Consider the following 25614-nt stretch of genomic DNA (forward strand, 5'->3'; position numbering starts at 1 on the left):
CGGTTCGAGATTTGGACGCACGGTTTGAAAGATAAAACGTTTTGAATAAACGGATCTACGAAAAAAAAGAAAAACTCCCAGATTGTGATAAGTAATGCGCCGCACGTGTGCCATTTGTCGCAACTAGGGAAATAAAGTGATCTTTGCAATGAGTATTCCAGTGATTTCGCTATGTGCCGCTTGCTCCAGCAGGTTGCCGAGCAAACACAGGCACTCCCCTGGGCCGGCCCATGACTCAGGTTTTGAGCGGTCTGTTGATCCTAAAAAAAGAATATAGCGATATGTTTTCGCTGCAGGGACCGGTTTTCTTCTAGCAACACTGTAGCGACCGATTTTCTTTGTAGCAGCGCTGTAGTGATCAGTTTTCTTAGTATCAACACTGGATCAGTCAGTTTTTGAAAATGCTAATATTTATTAGTTTATAAATATACTTTGAAGTGGGAAATATTTTTTGGAATTCCTTTTTTTAAGCATGAACTTTTGTTAGAATTATTGAATAGTTTAAAAAATGCAAACATGTGTTGAGTCTGTGAGGAAATAGTGAAAATGGAAACATTTTTTAAAGTCTGAACAGTTTTGGAAAAACATGAAGTTTTTTTAAATCCCTGAACATATTTTGAAAATGCATTTTTTGAGTTTGTGAGAATAAAATGAGAACATGTTGAAATTTTGAACAAGATGAACATTTTCTGGAAAATGTCAAACCTTTTAGTAAAATGCGATTATTTTAAAAAATTAACATAGAACTTTAAAACACAAACTTTTTTGAAAAAAATAAACTTAAAGAAAAGAAACACAGAAACAAAAAGGACATATAAAAACAAAAAAAAAGTAGAGGGGAAGAAAAACCTTAAATAAAAACCAGTAAAGAAGAAAATATTCAAGAATCTTCTAGAAGGTCCACAAAACCAGCTGGCTTGCACTGTGGTATGCCCTCAAAAGTGGGTCGGCCCGTCTATCACGCTCTGGTGCGACCTGATGCGGAGCATCCTACGGATATCAGTCTGTTTGACAGGTGACACGTGCGACCTTTATTTCACATACATAAAGGTGAATCATCTCCATCATACGTGTTCACTTGCTCCCTTCGAGGATGGTATACTACTTGACACTCCATTCCTGTGCATGCATAGGTATTGTCGGAGCTTCACAGACGACGAGGAGGAGTGCGAGCACAACAGAACGACTACATCATCCTCGAGGAAAGCGTGGAAGGAAGACGGAGCTGCGGAGTCTACAGCGGTCGGACGACCGGAAGCCACCGGACGTCCGACACTCTACAGCGCCTAGACGGCCGGCGTCCACCGGACGTCTGACACACCCTCGACCAGCCACTCAGGAAACCAGTAGCAGACCGAGTCTATAGTGCTCGGACTACCGACGACCTCCAGACATCCGACACACTACAGCCATCGGATGACCGACCACTACCGGAAATCTGGCGGCACCTGTCCAGAGCCAAAACGTCGGAAGTCCGACGCCCTCCGGACGTCCGGCACCTGCGCGTGCACAGCTAGGTCAGAGGCCCATGTATCCCCTCCTCACTTACCCCTTCTTGGACGAGCCTATATATACTCATTCCCCTTCCTCTAGTTAGGGTTAGCAAAAGTGATAGCTCATTTGTATGTGAGTTTTGCTCCTATGCACTCTTCTCTTGAGAGAGAGAGAGAGACCACTCCATTGGAGTTCAAGACCTCCTTTGGAGAAATTCCCATAGGAAAATGAAGACCCCTTCATGGGAAGATCCTTCTAGAATTCAAGACCTCAACTCCTTTCAAGAATTGTGATGAACTAGTTACCTCTTATATCTTCTTGTGTTGGATTTGGATCTAGCACATGTGTGATTGGATCAAGTCAATTTAAGTGTTTTCTCTTGTTTTTTCCCTTGTGTTCTTCATGTGTTCTTCGTATTCTTTGGAAATCTCCCTACAAATCGTGAAAGATCGGTCCCTAGAGTTTCACCCTACATCACGACCCTTTGCTAAGCCCGTACAATTGGACGCAGTGAGCATGGAATTCGCCTTCCTAGATAGTTATGTTTCCTTAGCTCAGAAAAAGAAAGGATTTTGCTAAAAAAAGAATAGAAAAAAGAAAGGATAGTTCTGTTTCCGCTTTGCTTGCGGTTGATGATGGAGCTCATCTGAGCACCCAGCAGAAAATCCTTGCAGTGAGATTCCAATTCTTAAAAAGAAAAGGAAAAAGAGCAGCAGTGAGACTGCACCCGGCTCGCGTGGAGGCCCGATCGATCCAGTTTCTCTAGGCACGTGCTCCCATGTGCCAAGCAAAATCCCGAGAATAAACAAGGGTAGGAAGGAATATACTGGTCAGATGTGCATCCGCCGATGGTTGTGCCGGCCGGGGATTACGCTTCTTGGTCCCTACTCATCCCCTCGAGAAGCGCAGACTTCGGTTTACCGTCCGTCCCCCTCGACGTTTGACATTGTGCATAAAATAGTCACCATCTAACTTATCCAGCGATAACTCCGATTTGGCGCCAGTCGAACTCGTGTGTTTCCATGTCACCACCCACAGCTACGCCGCGCGTTCCTCTGCGCGCTCACCGGCCGGCGGAGGCGACCGAACCAAGCAAGCGCACGGCACACGCGCAGCGCGCCCGGCAACCGGCCCCGCTACACGCACCGGCTCGCCCGCCTGCCGCCATGCGTTCGCGCGGGCGCAGCGCTGCCCCCGGCAGACGTAAAGAGCATGCTCTGCAGTTCGTTCGTTCGTTCTTTCCGTCACGTCTCCCGAAGATGATCCCGAGAGAGAGAGGCTCGGCTCCGAGAGCACGCAACCATCCAAAAAAAGCACGTCGGATCGGGCCCACAGATAAGGTTCCCTCCGCACTTGGTGCACGCCACGCCAGCGGCTGGATCCCGGGCCCCACGTGCCCCACATGGCCGCCCCTAAACCGTGGGTGGCCCGCAGGTCGGCCTCCCTCCCTCCCTATCCACCCACCCACCCCGCGGCCGTTAACCGCTCCGGGCCGCAAGAGAAAACCATCCCCATCCGACGGCCCAGATCCGCCCAATCAAATCTCAGTCCCACACCGTATAAAAAACGGAAAACTTCTTCACCCACTTCCCTCCCCACTCCCCCCCCCCTCCCTATCCTCCTTCCCCCCTCTTCACCCCATCGGCGCATCGCCATGCTCCGGACCATCTCGAAGCTCCGGGAGGCGGCGGCGCCGCTCGCCTCCGCCGCCGTCCGGCGATGCTCCGGCGGGCCCCGGATCCACGCCGACGCCAATTGCCCGCGCTGCACCGCGCACATCTCCGTCCAGTTCTCCCTGCAGCCCCTCCCGCCGGCAGCCGCCTCCGGCGCCGAGGGCGCGGGCGCCCACCCGCACCACCACGACGGCGCCAGCGTCTGCCCCACGTGCCGCGGGGCCTTCCTATTCCGCGCCCACCGGATCGACCCCATGCGGGGCGCGTTCCTCGAGATCCCCGGCGGCGTCGCGGGCGACGACGGCGAGGACGCGCCCAGGGGCGACCTCTCCCGGATCAAGAGGTGGATTGCGGAGCGCCCGCCGGACGACTGGCCTCCCATGCCGCCGCAGGCTCCCCCGATGCAGATGCCGCCGCAGGTCCCCCCCACGCGACGTAAGCAGGGGAGGAGGAGAGGGAGGGAGGAAGGGGGCGGCGGCGGCGGCGGTGGCGGTGGCGGCAACGGTAACGGAGGGGACTCCTCGGGCGGGGAGGGAACGAGCGCGGCGCCCAAGAGGGAGTGGTGGGGAGGCGCCACCCTGGGGGAGGAGCTCCCGACGCCGCGGGAGATGTGCCGGAGACTCGATGAGTTCGTCATTGGGCAGGGCAAGGCTAAAAAGGTGCGCCCATTTGTCCTCGATTCTGGTTGAATTGATCCAAATTGGTGCGATCGTTGCGGAGTGCTGGCGTACGTGGTGCAATGTAGTACGTTGGACTAGGACAATTCAGTGGTAGCTTGGTATCGGTAGGTGAATTGTGAGTTTTAGTGTGAATCGTCCTAGGTAGTTGACATAATTGAGTGAAATAGTGTACGGCTGGTTGCTGCGGCAACTCCGAAATGCACCTGGTTTGAAGTACTACTAGTAGCTGACTGTGCCTTAAATTAAAATTCACCCTGCATTTTTGCGGTTGCTTTGCTCAATGGTGGTTCTCCGAATTTTTGGTCTGTGAGAATATAGTTGGATGATATGCTGGTAATTAATATGTTTGATGGACGACTAAGACTATCAGTGTTTCTAGTAGAAATGTAGAATTGGGTTCTAGTGATTCAAGATTGGCAAATCAGGGCTGAGTAAATGGTATATGATCATCAATGCTGGCATGCTGCTGATTATAGAATAATTGCATGTACAGGTTATCATATACTACCTCCATACCAAAATATAAGACTTTTTTGTAGGCTCTAACTAGCCTACAAAAATGTATTTTGGTACGGAGGTAGTATGTACTACTCGTGGGTGTGCAGATATGCTGTAAACTAAATTAGGCAAGAGTTCCTGGTGCTACTTATAAAATTTGTACACATTGGATATGATCCTTCTGTGTTTGTATTTGGAAGTACCTATGATGCATCCTGTCGCAGGTTTACTGGATATCTATTATTTTCACTCATCGAAGGAGTAAAATGCAACAAATATGACTTTGTGTTTCTATAGTATATGTTTCTTCAGAACACAACATACCATAATTCCAACATACATATCCAAACTCTTACTTTTGTTTCAGGTTCTATCAGTGGCCGTATACAACCACTACAAGAGAGTATATAACGCAACTGTACAGAAAGGGTTAGTCTCTATCCTGTAACTACCTGCCGCAGTCTAGCCTTTTTATCATATCTCCACATCAGCAAATCATGAAAGACAAATGCTGAAGTATTTTTACACATTGGTAATGTATTAATTCAACGGGTTGTGTTTCAAATGTACTCCCAGTAGTTGTTAATTGCCATGTTCTGGCTTTTAAATGGCATGTCTGTGATGTTGTTCTATCTAGATCTGCGGACAATTCTGGGTGTCCAGACGCTGCAAATGATGATCACGATAATGTAGAGATAGATAAAAGCAATGTACTTCTGATGGGTCCAACTGGCTCAGGTCAGCTTTTTTATTTTAATCTTCCACATTTCTAACTAGCATTTTCACATGATACAATATACATGTATAGCGAGATTTATTATAAGTTGGATCTGACACTGATATCTTTCTTCGTGCTATCTGCTGACAGGAAAAACATTGCTTGCAAAAACATTAGCACGCATTGTAAATGTACCATTCGTTATAGCTGATGCGACATCATTAACACAGGCAAGGGCATCACCACTTCACTGTCACGTTGTTTGGGGAACTGTCTGAGAAGATTCCTACTTAAATCCATTCGATCTATTCATGAATGCTCAATGATTAACATACTTGCTCTGCTCTTAGACTCTAATTGCGTGCTTTCACTAGAATTCACACTTCAACCAATACTCCCCTATCTTATAATCTGCTTAACTTTTGAGTTCCGAGTTTCTCCGCTAAGTATTTTTGTCAAGATTTTATATCGTAGTAGATTTCTATACAGTGAACTGGTATTTCATTACTAATTTTGACAGCATTTTGCAGGCTGGATATGTAGGTGAAGATGTAGAGTCGATACTGCAGAAGTTACTGGTGGTATGTGTGGCTCGCTATTTAATGCCTTCCCTTTGCATGTGCTCACGTTGTTGTTCAAAAAGAAATTTAAGATTTGTTGGCCCTTCTGACATTCCGAATTTATTTTCAGGAGGCCGAATATAATGTTCAAGCTGCCCAGCAAGGGATAGTGTACATAGATGAAGTAGATAAAATAACAAAGAAGGTACCGACTTTTTTTCTCCCTTTTGCTGAGTAGCTTTTTAGCCGGGAAGTTTGTAAACAATAACTACGTTGCAGGCAGAGAGTGCAAATGTTAGTAGAGATGTATCTGGTGAAGGTGTTCAACAGGCTTTGTTAAAAATCCTAGAAGGAACTGTAAGTGATCCCACTTATTATTGGTATTCTTCTTTTTGTTCTCATAGCTGGAGTAATCAAACCATTAGTGACTAAAATCTCGTGATACTGCGTTACTTTGATTATTACTTTTTTCGGTTTTGCTATGAGCTACTCCCTCCGTTCCTAAATGTAAGTCTTTTTAGACATTTCAAATGGAATACAACATACAGATGTATTAGACATATTTTAGAGTGTAGATTCACTCATTTTGCTCCGTATGTAGTCATTTGGTGGAATCTCTAGAAAGACTTATATTTAGGAACGGAGGGAGTACTTCAGTATTTTGTATGTTGGGTATTAACTTAGTTATGCTTTGTACACAGGTTGTCACCATTCCTGAAAAGGGATCTCGCAAAAATTCTCGCAATGATAGTATACAGGTTATATCCCTACCCGGTGCTTAAAAAAATATGTTCAGTATCATATATACATCTAGTATCATATGGATTGAGAATTAATTGCATTCAATAAAAGAGTTTCTTCAAATGGATATTTTTATGTGTGCAAAGGACACTCCACTTAACTAAATAGTGAACTTAGAAACAGAAAGCATGTTTTCACAACTAAAAGGCCACCATGCTCTTGCTTAGAGTAGAACTGGCTACAGTTATTGGCTATTTTATAAAGGCTGCCTGTTGACGGTAATAGCATTGATCCACGGGGCTGTGGTGGTTAGAGCATGATATTTTTGTTTCTCAGCTACTTTGCTCATTAGGAGCATTTTAAGCCTGTAACAAATCTTATTCTAATGCAGATAGACACCAAAGACATTCTTTTCATATGTGGTGGTGCTTTTGTAGATTTGGAGAAGACTATTTCTGAAAGGTACTGCAGACTTTATGATTATAGAAATGACTTATTTTGCAAACATTTTAAGTTCATATCTGGTGGCATTACATACTTGTGATCTCCATGAGGATTTGGAATTTAACTCCGACTTCTTACATAAAGCAGACGACAAGATTCATCTATAGGATTTGGGGCACCCATTCGTACAAACATGAGAAGTTCAGGAGTGACCAGTCCAACGGTCACGTCATCTTTGTTAGAATCTGTAAGCATTTCAATATCTACTGATTGATTTATCGGCAGCGCCTGTGATGCTCTGATCATTTCCTCAGTAATTGGAGCAGCCTTTTATCTCACAAAAATATTCTTCACATAATCCTGAACATAAAATTCCATGCCGATTGGCAGGTTGAGAGTGGAGATCTTGCAAAGTTTGGGCTAATACCAGAGTTCATTGGACGCTTGCCCATTCTAGTTAGTTTGGCAGCTCTCGATGAAGATCAGCTTGTCCAGGTAAAAATGTAATGTATTCTTATTTGAGTATCCGCATGAGGTTGCTGGTTTAAGCCTTTGATGTCCTCCTTCATTCAGAATCATGTTCTGTTCTTCTCTTTCACATAAACTAAATGATCCGACGTCTGTATAAGTTCTTGCATGATTTTCATATGGCTAGCCTGCTGAAGCTAACTGAAGTGATTTGATCTGCATTCAGGTTCTTACAGAACCAAAGAATTCACTTTCGAGACAATACAGGAAAATGTTTAGCCTGAACAATGTGAGTCCACTAAAACTTGGAAGTGATTATAGACTTGCTTCTTTGCGCTAATTTCTAACATCCCCTTTTCCCCGATTCCTCAGGTTAAGCTGCACTTTACTGATGGTGCACTGAGAATAGTAGCAAAGAAGGCCATAGTCAAAAACACTGGTGCACGTGGTCTAAGAGCCCTCCTAGAGACCATTCTACTGGAGGCCATGTACGAGGTAGCTGCTTGCAGTTTTCTGTAATGAACGCTGCAAAATCGAGGCATACGTTCTGACATTCTTCGTAAACAGATCCCTGACGAGAAAGCCGGAAATGAGCGAGTAGATGCTGTTGTGGTGGACGAGGAGGCCATTGGTTCCGTTGACAGGCCTGGGTGCGGGGCTAAAATTCTTCGGGGGGACGGCGCATTGGCGCAGTACATAATAAGAAATAACATTCCGAATTCACCGGTATGGTACTCGATCTGTGAAACACAAAAAAGTTACCCTATTGTCACATGCTATCAGCACGATATGTTTCTCTTTAAAATTGAAATGGAGAAAATAGCTCTTAACTTGCACTGCCTCCTCTAACGCTCTGCTCTAACTCACACAGGAAACTAACGAGGCTTTGGCGGGGGAGCTCGAAGACGCGTACATGCTGTCAAGAATCGTTAGCTTGTGATTAACCTTACAGACACCGTATATTATGTAAAATGTCCCCCACTCACACCCAGTCAATTTAACCAATTTTCCTGTGATCTATTTAAAGTTTGCGGTGAGGTCCGACGAGCAGAGATCCGGCCGGCGCGCCATTTGTTGTAATTGTTGATGTAAACAGGAGTTGCCTTTTGATTGAGCAACCATCCTGCTATAAGCAACATGTTTCTCATTCTTTCTTTCTGCTGCCCCCGGTTGGGGGGCAGCTAGCTTATAGTTGTTGTTGGCAAAGCTGTACACACCAATCAACCTCGTCACAGTTATAATAAGCAGGCGCAGTTTGCCCAGTGGCACCTGTACAGGTTTCAACTTTCAAGCACTGTCTGTAAAAACATCCTGACGTTTGTCCTGCAGTATCCACATCTGTTCAAGCCTGTCGCGTTCTGGACGCTGTGATTTCTTCAGGAAAGCTGCATGATTCAAATTTGAACTAAAACCACGACAAGAATTATAATTATGGAACGGAGGGAACACTTTTGATGATCACTATCACATGAACGTTTATGGAATCATGAATCTTCAGGTCAATGGTGCTCAAAAAATGGTTCACACCACACACAGGGTCTGAAGTCTCTCTCAGCTGGGCAGTTTCTGAGAGAAAGAAAGGTGGATGTCGCGGCGCAGAGCAGCGGCCTCCTAACGACAAGCGCAAACCTTGGTGCGGTTGCGCAAACCCGGCGCGTGCACGGATCGCGAGGCTGATCGGGCGGCGAGGCGCGGCCAGACGGACCCGTTCAGCCGTCACTCTCGTCACCGTCCCCCACTCCACCCTTCTCCCCACCCCAGTCGCTGAGAGAGAGAGGAGAGATCGAACCCTCCCGAACCTTCGGAGCGCGCAGGGGGCGAGCGAGCGAGGGAGAGAGATGGCGTACGGCGGCGGCAGGAGGGGCTCGTCCAGGTGGGGCCTTCCGATGGTGAGGTCGGACGCGCTCGGCAAGCTGGGCCCCTCCTTCGGCATCGGCGCCGGCTGCGGCGTCGGCGTCGGGGTCGGCCTCATCGGCGGTACGTGCCTCCCCACTTTTACCTCTCCGTCGACCTGGGTTGAATCGGCGATGGACATGGTACATGCTTGCCTGCCACCGATTAGGCCGCCCTTGTTTCGTTTGGATATTCAGCGCCGTCTGTCACTGGCGAATAGTGTGCGGGGGTTCGGGACCCGTCACGGTCACCGTCAGGATCAGGGTAGCTAATTCGAGTAATTCGATTCGAGACCATTACTTGTTTGAACCCTACGAACGTATCCTGCACTTCTAACCGGTCGCATGTTGTCAGCAGCTTTTGGAGTGGGAAGACTGCAGGGTTCAGGTAACTCAGGTGCGATAATTTAGGTCTGTATGTACGGAATATTGGGTTCTGGATGTGGAATTCCTATCAAAATCTGTGTTCATCCCACTTCGTAAAAAACAGTGAAAGTGCAACCGTGCAATGCTATAGGGCTTACTAGCAATCTAGCCCCTTTCCGGCCGCAACAAAAGGTTGAGTGTGGATGACTAGTTATGCAGAATATCTGTGTCTTTTTTGGACAAGCACGCACTACCTTTATGGGAATGCCTAAATAGTATGGGAGTGGTATATTCTAAATGTTAGGCTTGCGAACGAAAAGGCTTCCTGCAAGTATTTATACACTTGAAATGTCATTCTGAAACTTATCTGAAGAGGAAATTGCAGCTAAGATTTGAGAATTATGTAGTTGGTATAATGTACCTGGTGACAGAGAGCCTATAGGTAGCAAATCAACCAGATAAGGGGATACAGGAAGGTAAATGTGGTCATCATGCAGAGCTCAGTAGACCACTCGAAACGGGTTTCTGCTACTCATATAACTTTCCAAAGTCTAAAAAAATAAAACAAATAAACAAGTACTGGTAATCAAGATTTCTCCGATGTCAATATTTCTAATTCTAGCAGTAAGTAAGGCTGTTAGATATGCACATAGATGCTTGAGGTCATCTGCGCTATATTAGATTGCATCTTTCTATGCATCGATCAAAGTACATTTTGTTCCCCCCTTGATAAATATCTGCAACACTGCAAATATTGCCACATGCGCCTGCTCCAAGTTGTGCCTCCCACTTTAATCAGTTGTGTTAGTTGTAACAAAATACAAGATGATATTGACTTTCTAAATACATCAAGGTTCATGTGGAGGGAATACCTTTGGGAAGAACGAATTATTTAGCCTACGACTCTGAACACCATAACACAACTGGTTCTGCATATGTTGACTGCGGGCATTGTTTAACATCAAATTATCTTGCCTCTTCCTTTCTCATTTCTTATTTGGCTGAACAGGCGCAGGAATTGGAGCTGGATTCCCTGGGTTACAGCTGGGATTCGGAGCTGGTGCTGGATGTGGAATAGGAATAGGTTTCGGCTATGGCTTTGGAAAGGGAATTGCATATGACGAGAATGGGAAATATTCAAACATCAGGAGATCATTTCAGAACACCAGGAGCCTCCCTTATGAGTAAGCAGTAACCCACTCTAAGCTTTTGTACTAACACAAAAATGGCTCCATTTGGGCTTCTCCTGCTGCTCGACATGTTTGCATCCACAGAGGGGGCTTGCTTGACCTTGAATCTGCTTATATCTGTTATTATAAATGTCAATTGGCCGGTTCATACACTTGATGTGAACTGTCTTTGACATGTCTAACTTCACATGTTATCTCATTCTTTTAACACGATGAAAAAAAATCTGCAGCCAGGAGTTTGACATCCTGTTTGACGAGGTGATGGAGAGCACCAGGAAGCTGATCAAAGCGACGACAAAGGAGCTCGACAAGTGGAGGCGCATGTAGAGAGAACATCACATGAACAAACAGGTTAGTATTTATCAGAAGCTTAACACGCCACGTGGAGCCTGAAACGACCTCCCGCTTGTCTGACGTTCCATCTGAATAATTCCAGGGATTCAGCGAGATACGCCGTCAGTATTCTACCCTCGTGAAGGATCAATTTCGTCAAGGCATGTGCGAGGGTGCAAGCATCATGTGACCGCGACGCCGTCCCCGCACCACCGGAATATCCTGCGCGGCGTCGCTGTCGGTAGCATATATTGTTCGTCTGTAGAATCGCTGTTTCGCATTGAAATACTCGGGCCTCGCGCAGCATCGCCTCGAATCAAATCTTTCTCCGTCTTATTAAACATGGTGTCTATATTTAAGTTCCTGATTAATGGTCAACGTCACCTCGCTGGAGTCGCTGCTGTTCATACTTCTGTCTGGGGCATCATTGTTAAGCAAGATTTGCGCTCCTCCACGGCAGTAGTACATGCACCAAACGCTTCCTACGTCAGGCGAAAACGAAACGCGATTAATGATTTCGTTTTGATCGGTGTCAGCCGTCTCCCACACCATTGGAGGGCAAGAAAGGGAAGTCTTGCAGGGGAGTGTAGAATTCAAAGTTCCAAGTAACACGCTAGGCTGTTGATCAATCAGTGAATCAACGGTCAGCGTTTCCAGTTGCTGCTCCAGCCGCATCTCCAGATTTTCTTAGTCCAGGTCTCCAGGACCAGAGCGAACAAGATCATCAGAGACTCTATCACCAAAACACGCTTCGCTCATACTTCCTCTATTCCAAAATAGATGACCCAACTTTATACTAACTTTGTATTAAAGTTAATACAAAGTTAAGTCATCTATTTTGGAACGGAAGGAGTACTTACTACTCCCTCTGTTCTAAAATAAATGTCTCAACTTTGTACTAACTCTAATATAAAATTATATTAAACTTGAGACACTTATTTTGAGAGGAGGGAGTACAACTTCCTACTAAAATAAGCGACACTTATTTTGAGGCGAAGGGAGTACATGAAGTACAGTAAGTATACTACCATGTAGCAGTGGTAAAGTCAGGCCTAGAAAACTGCTCTCGTCCACTGATTCGAACTTTCCGCACGGGAGGACCACTACACCAGAGGAGAGCAGAGCAGAGAAAGGCATGTGAGTGAGTGAGTGAAAGAAAATCTAGCCATGACGTTTTATGCGAAGCTGCCCTGGCAAAGGCTGCGGGCAGAATGATTGAGAGCTTTCCTCTTCTCTCTCTCTCTGCCAGATCGGCCGCTTTATTGGCTGCCACCGTGCACATGACATGAGTCACAACATGCCTGCCACGGTCAAAACATGTAGTGGGAGTATTCAAGTTTGCATGCCACCATTTGGAACATGGTAACATGCAACCTGCCCAAAGGGTTCCAAAATGCACAAGGGTCTCTTTGACTAGCAGGGTTTTAAAGACGTCGAAATTTGAAAAAAAAATGTACGATTGGGAATTTGAATCCTACAGGATTTTTGCTTGTTTGGTTGTGCCACGGGGAAAACAAAAGTATGTTTTGAGGCCTCCTTTGATTCTTGGGATAGGAATAAGAAAGTCATAAAAAATGAGATGACAATTTCTGTACGAAAAGCTATGTAATTTGGTTCATAGGATAGGAATTTTTCCATTAGGTCCGAGCCAATATTCATTTCCCTTTAAAATGTAAAGAAAAGGAACCAATCCTGCATAGGAATAGGAATCTATTCCTACAAACCAAAGAACACCAAAGGAAAATTCCTTGTAGGACCCTACCCTATAGAATTTCTATAAAATTCCTATAAATCAAAGGAGGCCTAAAGAGGTTGGACTGGATACTAAAATTCCTATGGAATCTAGCGCAAAGTAATCCTTGGGAAAAGTTCCCATTGGATTCAGTCCTAAATCAAGCAACCAATATAAGAAGAAAAAATCCCATGAATCCTAATCCTCTAGAATTCCTTTGAGAAGTCCTTCAAATCAAAGAGGCTCTCAACGGATAACTACTTGGATATTGTGAATGGTAACCTAAAAAGTTAGACAAGTTTTCTATCCATGAGATATTCCTGTCCTATGAATCAAAGGAGGCTACAAGGTTAGAGTGGATACTAAAATTCCTATGAAATGTAGTGTAAAGTAATCCTTGGGAAAAGTTCCCATAGGATTCAATCCTATGAATCAAACAACCAATATAAGAAGAAGAAGAAGAAAAATCCCATGGAACCTAATCCTCTAGAATTCCTTTAAAAAATCCTTCAAATCAAGGCAGGCCAAGCTATTTGGATATTGTGAATGGTAGCCTACAAAGTTAGACAAGTTTGCTTGGATAATATTTTCTAGTAGGAGACATTCTTCCTATCATGGTTGTCAGTATTCCCATATGCATCACAAGTACCTTACGACACTATGATGCCACCGTGCACATGACATGAGTCACACAACCTGCCTGCCACGGTCAAAACATGTAGTGGGAGTATTCAAGTTTGCATGCCACCATTTGGAACATGAATATGCAACCTGTCGAAAGGGTTCCAAAATGCACAAGGGTCTCTTTGACTAGCAGGATTTTAAAAATGTAGGAACATAAAAACATGTAGGATTCAGAAGTCATGCATATTTGAATGCACCACGGGGGAAACAAAGGAATCTTTTAAGGCCTCCTTTGGTTCAAAGGATAGGAATACCATAGGAATAAGAAAATCATAAGACATGAGATGACAACTTCTATACGAAAAGCGATGCCATTTGGTTCACGGGATTGAATTTTTTTCATTAGGTTGAGCCAATGTTCGTTTCCCTTTGAAATGTAAGGATAGGAACCAATTCTATGTAGGAATAGGAATTTATTCCTACAAACCAAAGGACACAAAAGGAAAATTCCCTACAGGATCCTATCCTATAGAATTTCTATAAAATTACTGAATCAAAGGAGGCGTAAAGAGGTTGGACTGGATACTAAAATTCCTATGAAATTTAGTGGAAAGTAATTCTTGGGAAAAGTTCACGTTACTCGATTCAATTAGACGAATCAAACAACCAATATAAGTAGAAAAAATCCCATGAATCCTAATCCTCTAGAATTCCTTTGAAAATCCATCAAATCAAAGAGGCTCTCAAATGATAACTGCTTGGATATTGTGAATGGTAACCTAAAAAGTTAGACAAGTTTCCTATCTCTAAGAGATTCCTATCCTATGAACCAAAGAAGGCCAAAAGGCTGGAGCGGATACTAAAATTCCTATGAAATTTAGTGTAAGGTGGTCCTTGGGAAAAGTTCCATAGGATTCATTCCTAGGAATCAAACAAACAATATAAGAAAAAAATCCCATGGATCATAATCCCCTAGAATTTCTTTGAAAAATCCTTCAAATCAGAGAGGCAGACTAAACTACTTGGATATTGTGAATGATAACCTACAAAGTTAGACAAGTTCGGTTAGAAAATAAATCAAAGGAGGCCTAAAGAGGTTGGACTGGATACAAAAATTCCTATGGAATTTAGCACAAAGTAATCCTTGGGAAAAGTGCCCATTGGATTCAGTCCTAAATCAAGCAACCAATATAAGAAGAAGAAATCCCATGAATCCTACTCCTCTAGAATTCCTTTGAAAAGTCCTTCAAATCAAAGAGGCTCTCAACAGATAACTACTTGGATATTGTGAATGGTAACCTAAAAGGTTAGACAAATTTTCTATCCATGAGATATTCCTGTCCTATGAATCAAAGGAGGCTACAAGGTTAGAGTGGATACTAAAATTCCTATGAAATTTAGTGTAAAGTAATCCTTGGGAAAAGTTCCCATAGGATTCAATCCTATGAATCAAACAACCAATATAAGAAGAAGAAAAGAAATCCCATGGAACCTAATCCTCTAGAATTCCTTTGAAAAATCCTTCAAATCAAGGCAGGCCAAGCTATTTGGATATTGTGAATGGTAACCTAAAAAGTTAGACAAGTTTGGTTGGAAAATATTTTCTAGTAGGAGACATTCTTCCTATCATGGTTGTCAGTATTCCCACATGCATCACAAGTACCTTACGACACTATGATCCTACAGTACTTGATACTGACCATCCAACTTCGATACTGCTATTTAGACAAAAAGGGCACTACTGCCTAAAGCCTAAAACCTAGGTTGGTACTTAGGCAACACGCCAAGGGGAGACAAGGACAAGGAAAGGGAAATTATGAATGCAAATCAATCATTAACAGAGCCTGTCTGCCTGCCTGTCTAGTACTACCACTACTAGCACACAAAAGCACCAGCACATGACAATATCATATCACAGCTATTTTTTCCAGGCACACAATACCTGGCTGATTATTATCCGACACTTGGATGGCCACCTGGCCTTGTTAACTTACCCCAAACCAATAAACAATGTCAATTTTTCCAAAGTCAGATTGCACAGAAAGAATAAATAATAGGAACAGCGTCAAACATCAATCAAGCCCAACGAGGATCATCATTCGCCCATGGACCCATCATACGGTTGGTAAAGCGCGCAGATCATGACAGGCATAGGCCAGCACTCATCATCCCGGCATATGCAACACCAATCATCTCCACCCTTGTCATCAGATTCAGACGGACCAAGTTTAGATCACCGCCCCGTTTTCGGACGCTTCATCCCGGCGGAGTTAAAGGGGGAGATGCTCGGGCTAAGGTGGGGGCTTGGGCTTTCCTCCCTCAGAGTGCCGTTCAGGATGGCCAGCTCTCTCAGCTGCTGCTTCTTGTAGTAGTCCATGGACTCATCCTGATCAATGACAGCACTCGTTAGAAAGGGCATGTCAAAATCATGGAGACAAAATGGGAGTGAAACAGGAAACAAATGTGCTTACCATTGGTTTGAGAAGATCTTCCAGGATGGTCACAGCCTGGTTTAGACGCACATCAATAATGTCTGCTGGGAACTCTGCTTCCACAAGCACGTGCAGTGCCTCATTCAGGTGCTCATATCCAGGCTTATCTCTCAGCTTCTCTTCCTATATTACAGTAATGATATACTCATTAATTCATTCACATCGCTAGGGGGGGCGGGAAAACAGAAATGAAGCAAAACATTACATAGTTACATGTATCAAGAATTCAATGATCATATTATGCAACAGATAAATACAAGAAAGCCCAATGCAAAGTCTATAACCAAAGAGCGAGGCATTTCATGTCCAAGGGTAACACCGTAACACTGAAATGATGTTTGCATCAGAGCAATAAGATACTATCAGATTTGAAAAGCCTACATTTGCACCTAAAAAAGCCTATATACATATTACATGTATCAAGAATTCAATGGTCTTATTATGCAACAGGTAAATAAAAGAGATGTCCAATGTCAAAGCCTATAGCTAAAGATCAAGGCTGATATACCGTAACACTGATATAATTTCAAAAGCTTATGTTTGCATCAGAGCAATAAGATATTAGATTTGAAAAGCTTATAAGTGCATCTAAAGAAACTTATATACAGCAGACTAGCATCAGAACCTTAAACAGTTAAATTACAGGGTCAGTTTACTGACTCATACTATTGATAGATGGAATGTACATATATCACCAGTATCCAGTGAGTAACAAGATCCAAACAATGAAGGCTAAGGGGAACAGAAAGCTAGAGTGCTAGTGACATAAGCCACCACCCACCGACAAAAGAATGTTTTTACAGCAGTCACTAGTCAGTACTCACTGCAGTTAAACTATATATTCAAAACGTAGATCATGTCATCTCACAATGTCATTAACCTAGAGGACCTAGTAGATTAACAACTAGAATGAGCAAGTAGAAAACGTTAGCTAAAGGGGGAAGACCACCCCCCCCCCCCCTAACTGTCTGTTGTTTAGGTAGGAGATGAGATCTCTCCACGATTCAACGCGGATAGCACCCCAGCGGAGTCCGCTGCGCGGACTGGAACGCGGGTGGGCGCAAACTCCAGCCACTGAGCTAGTGTTCAGTTCTCAGAATAAGCAAGTAGCAGTAAATATATACAGTAATAAAATTTGAATGATGAAATATCCATAGGTGCAGGCTACGTGATAGCAAGTATTAAATAGATGTTATATCCTCAATGAGCTTCCGACAGCGTTACTAGTCCTAAAACAACTTGGCAATCATTGCATATCAATCAGGCCAGACTAAAGGTTCAGTTGTTTATGGTATTAGCGATTAAATATATTAGCCAATTCAACCAGGAAAAAAATCTCTTAAATTAATTCCACATGATGAACTATGACAGTAACACATGGTATACATCCTAAAACTGTCCAATGGTTTAGCGCTGCTAAAATCAGGAACTGGAGAACAATACATGATAGTGTGCTTAGTTACCTTCACAGAGTCTTTAACTGATCCACGCCCACGAATATAAACTCTGCATTGAGTCGTAGCTTCAACTCTTTTCAGGGAGTTTCCTCGTGGCCCCAATAGACGGCCAACAAAGTTGAACTAGTAATGGACAAAAGAGTGTAAATCATTCATGACAAGACACAGCACATTAATAAAGTGATAGAAAGCCCTAAAGTAATGCATACTTACGTTAGGATACTTGTCCACAGGAACATCTAGCCTCACAAGTTTCTTGACAACAGGGGTACCACCAAGTGCTGGAGCACCATTCCAGCTCATTGGTGATGCTTGCAGAACCCCCATATGCTGAAAAAAGAGAGAATATTTTCTCCATAAAATAAATTAAGATAACTTCCTAAGATAAGCAAGATCCAATATAAAGAAACTGTGTCTTTGACAAAATTAGTTGCAAGGGTTAAATCTGGATCAAGCAACTACAAGGCAATATTATAAATAAAAAAGGGATTCTTTGTTAGTTTTAAGGAACAGATGAGTCAAAATGGACAAATAATATCCATCTGCCATTAACATAAGTCAGGTAATGATGGGACTGCATTTTCAATGATATTTTCTCCATAGAATAAATTAAGATAACCTCCTAACATAAGCAAGATCCAATATAAAGAAACTGGGTCCTTGCAAAAATAGTTGCAAGGGTTAAATCTGGATCAAGTAACTACAACACAACATTATAAATAACAAAGGGATCTCTTGTTAGTTGCAAGGAAGAGATGGAGTCAAAATGGAGAAATAATATTCATCTGTCATTAACATAAGTCAGGTAAAAATGGGACTGCATTTTCAATGATACTACACTGGTACTGCGGTACATTACATTCCAGAAAACTAGTGCAAGGTTAAACCTGACTACATCATGGTATGCATAAAATATCCACAATCCATGCAAAATCTTTTCATTTTACCAGGGTAGCCATCCTATAAATGCAATTACAACATAGCAATTCAATCTCAAAGGTAATCAGCGATTGCTTGAATCTGCATTACCTCTGCTTGCCTTCCTGACCATCCCTCCAGATCCATTGGTTGACCATTCACTGGGTGGCCAGGTAACCTTAATGGGCTACCATGCTCAATTCTCTCAGCATCAACAAAATTATGGTTAGGCGGCAAAGAAGATGCCCGCAAAATCTCTGCATTAAACAAACATGGTAATGACGAGGCAGTGAGTGAAATATTTTCTGGCATACGATAGTACAATGATGATAGTAAAATCGTTGTCCTGCACTAAATTGAGAAATGGGCAGTAATCGTTATATTTACAACTACATCCAATTCCTTGAATTATGGCAGCAACTAGATAGCAAGTAGAGACTTTCACAGTTAAAGAATAGGAATAAGCTGTATTGTGACCATTCTTAATCGATATTCGTTGTCGATATAAAAAGCATCAAATTCCAAAGTGTGAAGCCAATTACGAGACAGATTTACAAGGGCAAAGTTATTTGTGACCAAGAACTGGACAAGTTACCAGTATATTTAGATGATAGCGTATATGAGAAATGTATTAACAGAAGATCTGGTTTAACTTGCCCGATTGACTAGTACTCCTACATGATAATGCTACCAATATTTTTGGACAGGAAGAGCATCATACATCCACAAAGATATATTAGGTCATCAAATTTTCATAACAAGTCATAATCATTACTAACAGCCCATAACCTTACAGAATTAGGGTGAAACAGATTAAACTAAAGATAGGGTGAAACAGATTAAACTAAATCTGTTTCACCCTATCTTTAGTTTAATCTGTTTCACCCTAATTCTGTTATGTTATGGACTAAAGATAGCTATGAGTGAATGACTGATTGCATCATGAACAACACATAGTATCTACATTGCAAAAGACCATATAAACAGGAAGAAACAAAGTAATGCCTGAAAGAGAAATGAACCTTGGTTCAAGAGCCTGGTACAGTAGGGAAGAACTTGAACGAATGGGGCTAGCTTCTGCCTCTCAGCAAGCAACTCAGCCACATACCTGACAAAGAAACAAGCACATTAGGATAAAACAGGTCACTCCAACTCTGTTGTTCACATGAGATTAATATTCGATATGACAGAAAGTACAATCATGATTTGAAGCATCTAAAATAACCAAAAGGCAGACCAAAACGCTGTAAAAAGACTAGAACTTTTGATTAGATTTATACATCAAGATCCAGCAAGATGTAAAATTGTACACACGTCTATCAATAAATGACCGAATTATTACATACGAATTTTACATCAACAGGCCAAAAAAAATAAATCTATCAGCGAGGAGCAATCATCTAAATCCCTATCTCCACAGATCACTCCTCCATCACAATCTCAGCACTCGAAGAAGGCCGGAACCAGGCAGAAATCTCCGCCGGCCGCATCAAATCTCGTGCTTCACGGAAGATTCCGAAGTGTCTGGATCAAAAAAACGAAAAACAAAAACTCGACCGGAAGAAACAAGAACAGGGATAGCAAAGCAGGAGCCCCACCTTTCTCTATCAGACGAGGCAGAGTACCTCATGGAATTGAGGTGGAGGTGATGAGGCGCAGAATGGACAGGGGACTGCGAGTACTGCTGCAGGTGAGCCGGCGGCGGAATCCTGTCGCCCATGGCTACCGACGGCGAAAGGAACGAACTCTACAAGATTCAGGGGAGGACCAAGAAACCGAGGACCCAAAAAACCGGAGACCCAAAGCAATCAAGAAAAGAAACCAAGAAGAAGAAGCAACTACTTAGCAACGCTACGGTAGGGAGGGGCAGTCCCCGAAATCTAGAAGTGAGGAGAGATTGGCAAGGACCAGGAGGATATATATAAGGGATAGATGGGATTGTTTAGCACAGAAGAGGAAGGTAATAGATGCGCAATCAATGATCGGCGAGCCCAGGCTGTGCAGCGTTGGCAGCAGCGGCAGCAGCAGCAGCTCGTGGTTCTTGCTCCTCCTCCCCTCCACAACACACCCGCAGAGGGGGGAGAGCAGGGCGGGGTGGGTGGGGAGAAGGGGGCGGAGAGAGGGGAAGAGACAAACCCAAAGGAGGGCTTTGGATTCTCTCTCCCTGCTGTATTTGTCGCTGAAAATCACAGACGGTTTCCACCCCCGTAAAATTTCCTCCTTCAACGGTGTTGGGTTTCTTTCTTTTTATTTTCGGTTGGAATTTGGAGAGGGTTTATTGTTGTGCTAGGTACACCCAAGATAAATGGTTTCAAGGAAAAAATGTACGTGCCCTTGCCAAAAAATAGGGGAAAATGTACATGAGATATGTAAAATATAAATTCATCGGGTACTTTTCAAAATGAATACGGCATGAACTTTTGAAAAATAAGGAATGGCATGAATTGTTATGGATAGATGAATGTTGAGACGCGAACTTTTCAAAAATAAATAGATACCATGAGTTGTTATGGGATAGATGAATATGGCGCAAACTTTTGAAAAATAAGGAATGCCATGAGTTGTTATCGATAGATGAATGTGGCGAGAAAACTTTTCAAAGATAAATGGATACCATGAGTTGTTATGGGATAGATGAATATGGTGCGAACTTTTGAAAAATAAGGAATGCCGTGAGTTGTTATGGATAGATGAATGTGGCGCGCGAACTTTTCAAAAATAAATGGATACCATGAGTTGTTATGGGATAAATGAATATGGCGCGCAAATTTTTCAAAAATAAATGGATACCATGAGTTGTTATGGGATAAATGAATGTGGCGCACGAACTTTTCAAAAATAAATGGATACCGTGAGTTGTTATGGGATAAATGAATATGGCGCGAACTTTTGAAAAATAAGGAATGCCATGAGTTGTTATGGATAGATGAATGTGGCGCAAACTTTTTAAAAAAACAAATGAATACCATGAGTTGTTATGGGATATATGAAGATGGCGCAAACTTTTAAAAACAAGTACCCTGGTTACTGTTGATGCACTTTCGCGCACGAAAAAATATTGCCGTTAATGTAGATCCTCACTAATTGCTCGTGCCATTTGTAATCAATGTACACGAGTTTGAGCATAAACCGTTTTTCAGAAGCTTATACCCTGGTTACAGTTGACGCACTTTCGCGCGCAAAAAATATTACCGTTAACATAGATACCCACTAATTGCTCGTTACACTTGTAATCAATGTACACGAGTTGAAGCATAAATCGTTTTCCGCAAGCGTATATGTGTTGGATATCACAATTTCATTGAGCGTGATCATTACCCATGTGCTATAAAGTAGTTAAAATAAAATCTATTGAATAAAACCCACCAGAACATATGTTAGGTTTCTTATTTTTTGTTGACAGATGTTGTAAATTTTTTTTGAATTTTTGGAGAGGATCTATTATCATGCTAGGGACACACTAGAACCTGTTAGAAGGAGAGGAGTACATAATAAGATATGTAAAATATAAATTCACTTAATACTATAAGGCAATCTAGTCGTTATAGGACTAAACGAATATGGCGTGAACTTAAAAAAAATGATACCACAACAACCGTTGATGTACTTTCGCGCGAAAAAAATTATCATTAACGTAGACACTTGCTAATTTGATCACAAGTTTCTTTCTTTGTCGGCGCTAGACTTCTTTCTTTCTACTTTCATTGAGGGGGTTTATTGTTGCGCTAGGTGTACACCCATTAGAACTTATTTGTGATAAAAGTACATAAGGCATGTAAAATGCATATTCACCTAGTACTATAACACATTCAAGTCGTTACGGGATGAATGAATATGGTGCGAACTTCAAAAAAAAATCCAAACACCATGATTATCGTTGATGTACTCTGCGCAAAAAAAAAACTTTGCCGTGAATCAGTGATTTTTTTTCTTCTTTGCAAGGTAATCAGTAAATTGGGTACTCACTAATTTGCAATCAATGTACTCGAGCTGGCGCATACAACCTTTTTTGGAAGTATATACGTGCTGGATATCACAATTTCATTGATTGTGAAGATCATGCATGTTATCGTTCCTAAATATACGATTTTTTAGAGATTACGATATGGACTACATACGGAACAAAATGAGTGAATCTGCACTCTAAAATGCGTCTATATATATCCGTATATAGTTTATATTGGAATATATTAAAAGACGCATATTTAGGCGAGTAATTAAATTAGAATCCACTGGATTTGATCGCGATACGCCATCAGAATCGAGATCTCAGACTGTGAGCATAAGTTTCTTCCTTCCTCGTGCTTTTCGTGCGGTGCGAAGAAGGGGTGGCTCTTTGCGTGCGTGCCCCTAGCCCGGCCACGCCGCCGGTAAAAAAGATCCCTCCTCACGGAATCTTGGTGGCCGTTTGCGGCGGCGTTGACTCCTGTAGAAACGGGCTGAATCCGGGCGGTGAAACCGGCCCGCTCCCTTCCCATCATCATCCAGGCCGCCCGTCTCCTGCCAAAAGGCCCTCTCGAGGTCCAGGGAGCTAATTTAGGCAGCTCCGCCAATCATTGGAGCACGGAGGCCAGCCAGTCAGTCAGCCACCAGTCAGCCAGCCCGCCAGGCAGGCGGGCAGGCCGACTGCCACCTGGCTCTACCAAACAATTTCCTCCCTACTTTTTACGGGGGTATACCAAGTCATTATTTTCCGCCCCAAAAATAAGTAGTATTCCGCGCTGCGCGGCCGCCGTTTTCTTGGAATTGGCTGTGAACAACCGCCGAAAATGCGTACGCATTTTTGCGTGATGGTCGCTCGTTCGTTCGCTGCTGCCAAAGTTTGTACTGCTGTCTTGGCTTGGCGTGGCTGGTTGCAGTGAGCTGGGCCGGTTGTCATCATTGGTTTTTGTACGCGGGATTAAAGAAACGGGGGTGCGTGTATACGCCAGAGGCAATCGGGCGATGCAAAGATCGCGGTAGGATGGATGTACGCTTGTTTAAAAAAAAATTTAGTGTTAGTATGGTTTGTGTTGGAATATTTTTTTGGAAGATCGTTCGTGGTAGAATATTGGCGCACGTGGATCGGGCTGGGGCAGCGGCCGCTAAGGAACACGAGTTCCAGTTTGGCTTAACTTGTTGTGCCCAACAGCCATGAGGATGAGGTGAGGGTGTGGTCGATTTGTACCAACTGTTCCTTGTTAGTTTTGTTTTTGTTTTTTGCGGGAGACCCTGTTAGTTTTCTTTAGGACGTCGATAACTACCGAACGTTCGGTCTGGAGGCGTACCAGACCGAACGAAAGGTTCGGTACGCCATCTTAGCCCCGCCGAACGATTTCGTTCGGGACGAGAGGCCCCCAGCCCGAACGCCCATTGGCACTGCCCCTACAGGCCCTTTTTTAGGAACACGGCTTTACAGGCCTCTTCTCTGTAGAAACAAAAAAAAAGCCCAGAAGCGACACAAAAGCCCTTCTTTGCTGGGACAAAATAAACACAAGCCCTTTTTTGCTGGGACAAAAAATTGCCATGGATCATATGTAAAGTAAAAAAATCAAAGAAAAATAGAGTAAAAATGCCAGTCCCATAAAGTTGGTTTGACACGAAAAAACCATTAGTGATTACATTGACATGTACGTAAAGGTAGTATAGGTAAATCCCGAACGCCCATTGCCACTACCCCTACAGGATAATTACCGAACGTCGACAATATAGGTAAACTCGCCATGTCAAAAAGATAAAAATTGCGATGGGAAAATAAAAGAGTAAATTTTAACAAAAAATAAATAGGAAATAGAGGTTAAAAAATAAATTGCCATAGCGTTACAGATAAAATTGGCATGCCAAATTGAAAGAAAAATTTGCCATATTTTTTTTTATTTGAAGGTCCTATACTGCCGTGGCAATATAGGTAAATCTGCCATGTCAAAAAGGTAAAAATTGCCATGGAAAAAATAAAAAAATAAAATTTTAACAGAAAAATAGAAAATAGATGTTAAAAAAAGAAATTGCCATGGCGTTGCAGATAAATTTTCCATGTAAATATAGGAAAAATTGCCATGGCAAATTGAAAGAAAAATTTGCCATCTTTTTTTTTCATTTGAATGTCCTATATTGCCATGGCAATATATGTAAACTTGCCATGTCAAAAAGCTAAAAATTGCCATGGAAAAAATAAAAAAATAAAATAAAAAAAAGAAATTGCCATGTCGTTACGGATAAATTTGCCATGTCAACATAGGAAAAATTGCCATGGCTAATTGAAAGAAAAAATCCATGTTTTTTTTTCATTTGAATGTCCAATATTGCCATGGCAAAAATAGGTAAACTTGCCATGTCAAAACAGTAAAAATTGCCATGGCAATAAATTCATAAAATTCTCATAGAAAAAATAGAGGTTCAAAAAGAAATTGCCATGGCGTTATAGATTAATTTCTCCATGCCAACATTGGGGAAATTGCCATGGAAAATTAAAAGAAAAATTTGTCAATTTTTCTTCAATAGAAGGTAAAATTCGGATATCATCAATACAAAACTATTGACATTGCCACAACATTTTTTTTACAAAGCCAAAAGTTATGAATTTTTTTGCCATGGCAAATTCACTTTACGGCCCATGGCAAATTATAGCTTTTGCTACGTTAGCAAAGTACACTTGCCATGACACAACTCATTTTTTTAGAAAAGCAAAAGCCATTGAAGGCAACATGTTATGATTTTTGCCATGGTAATAAAATAATGCAATTTGTCACAACAATAAAATTTGAGTTGCCATGGCAACATAATTTTGAGTTCCCAAAATGGCGAAAAACATAATTTGAGTTTGCCATAAATTATAATTTCTAAAATGTTGTCGCGGAAAAGGTATTAATGGTCGACGTGTGGAAAAACATCTACACTTGCCATGGCAAAACACATATTAAGTTGCCATGGCAATTGTTAAATTGGCGTGCAAAACCAAAAAGAACCCAAAAAATGCCATGGCAAAAACAAATTAACTTTCCATGGCAAAAAAACCCCGTAAAATGCAATGATCACCTCGTTGCCATATGACTATATGACACATAGTTACTAAAAAAGCCTACATTTGCCATATAACCATTAGAAAACAAAGTCTGAGATGGGCCATGATATTAAGACAAAATCTATAAAAAATATTGTCATGTGTGAATGAACTAACAATTTATAAAGTTGCCATGGTATGAGAATTTATAATAATCTAAGAAATTGCCATGTCGTGCTAAACACCGTGATTCGAAATTGCCATGTATTAGGACCAAAAACCTAAATTTGTGTACTACTCACATGGCAAAGTTAGTAACTACAAAAATCACAACAAAAAATTGTGTTCTACTCAG

At 42.4% G+C, this 25614-nt stretch overlaps 3 protein-coding genes across 4 annotated transcripts; 2 read left to right on the forward strand and 1 right to left on the reverse strand.

Annotated features, from left to right (window-relative positions):
- The first annotated feature begins 3084 nt into the window (after positions 1 to 3084).
- Positions 3085 to 8567, forward strand: LOC147980922 (CLP protease regulatory subunit CLPX1, mitochondrial-like). Its single transcript, XM_087513673.1, has 15 exons — positions 3085 to 3826; positions 4713 to 4774; positions 4983 to 5083; positions 5214 to 5293; positions 5594 to 5644; positions 5754 to 5828; positions 5903 to 5980; positions 6325 to 6381; positions 6756 to 6826; positions 6956 to 7055; positions 7199 to 7303; positions 7503 to 7565; positions 7649 to 7771; positions 7844 to 8002; positions 8148 to 8567. Exons 1-15 carry the CDS (start codon positions 3149 to 3151, stop codon positions 8214 to 8216), a joined length of 1872 nt encoding a protein of 623 aa, XP_087369799.1. The 5' UTR covers positions 3085 to 3148; the 3' UTR covers positions 8217 to 8567.
- Positions 8568 to 8857: 290 nt separating this feature from the next.
- LOC125530107 (uncharacterized) lies at positions 8858 to 11450 on the forward strand. Of its 2 annotated transcripts, XM_048694504.2 has the most exons (5): positions 8858 to 9253; positions 9527 to 9565; positions 10544 to 10718; positions 10955 to 11075; positions 11161 to 11450. In XM_048694504.2, exons 1-4 carry the CDS (start codon positions 9115 to 9117, stop codon positions 11049 to 11051), a joined length of 450 nt encoding a protein of 149 aa, XP_048550461.2. In that variant the 5' UTR covers positions 8858 to 9114; the 3' UTR covers positions 11052 to 11075; positions 11161 to 11450. The 2 variants fall into 2 exon arrangements, with proteins under 2 accessions (XP_048550461.2, XP_048550462.2); XM_048694505.2 differs by lacking the exon at positions 9527 to 9565 and having other exon boundaries at positions 8877 to 9253.
- Positions 11451 to 15217: 3767 nt separating this feature from the next.
- Positions 15218 to 20392, reverse strand: LOC125530106 (KH domain-containing protein At3g08620). Its single transcript, XM_048694502.2, has 7 exons — positions 19879 to 20392; positions 19303 to 19388; positions 18392 to 18537; positions 17576 to 17692; positions 17369 to 17485; positions 15885 to 16028; positions 15218 to 15799 (listed from the first exon to the last, which is right to left on the reverse strand). Exons 1-7 carry the CDS (start codon positions 19998 to 20000, stop codon positions 15647 to 15649), a joined length of 885 nt encoding a protein of 294 aa, XP_048550459.1. The 5' UTR covers positions 20001 to 20392; the 3' UTR covers positions 15218 to 15646.
- Between the last annotated feature and the right edge of the window lie 5222 nt (positions 20393 to 25614).

The sequence above is a fragment of the Triticum urartu genome, chromosome 3A (assembly GCF_056163025.1).
Source record: "Triticum urartu cultivar PI428250 chromosome 3A, HENAU_Tu73, whole genome shotgun sequence".
In the NCBI taxonomy this organism is placed as follows: Eukaryota; Viridiplantae; Streptophyta; class Magnoliopsida; order Poales; family Poaceae; genus Triticum; species Triticum urartu.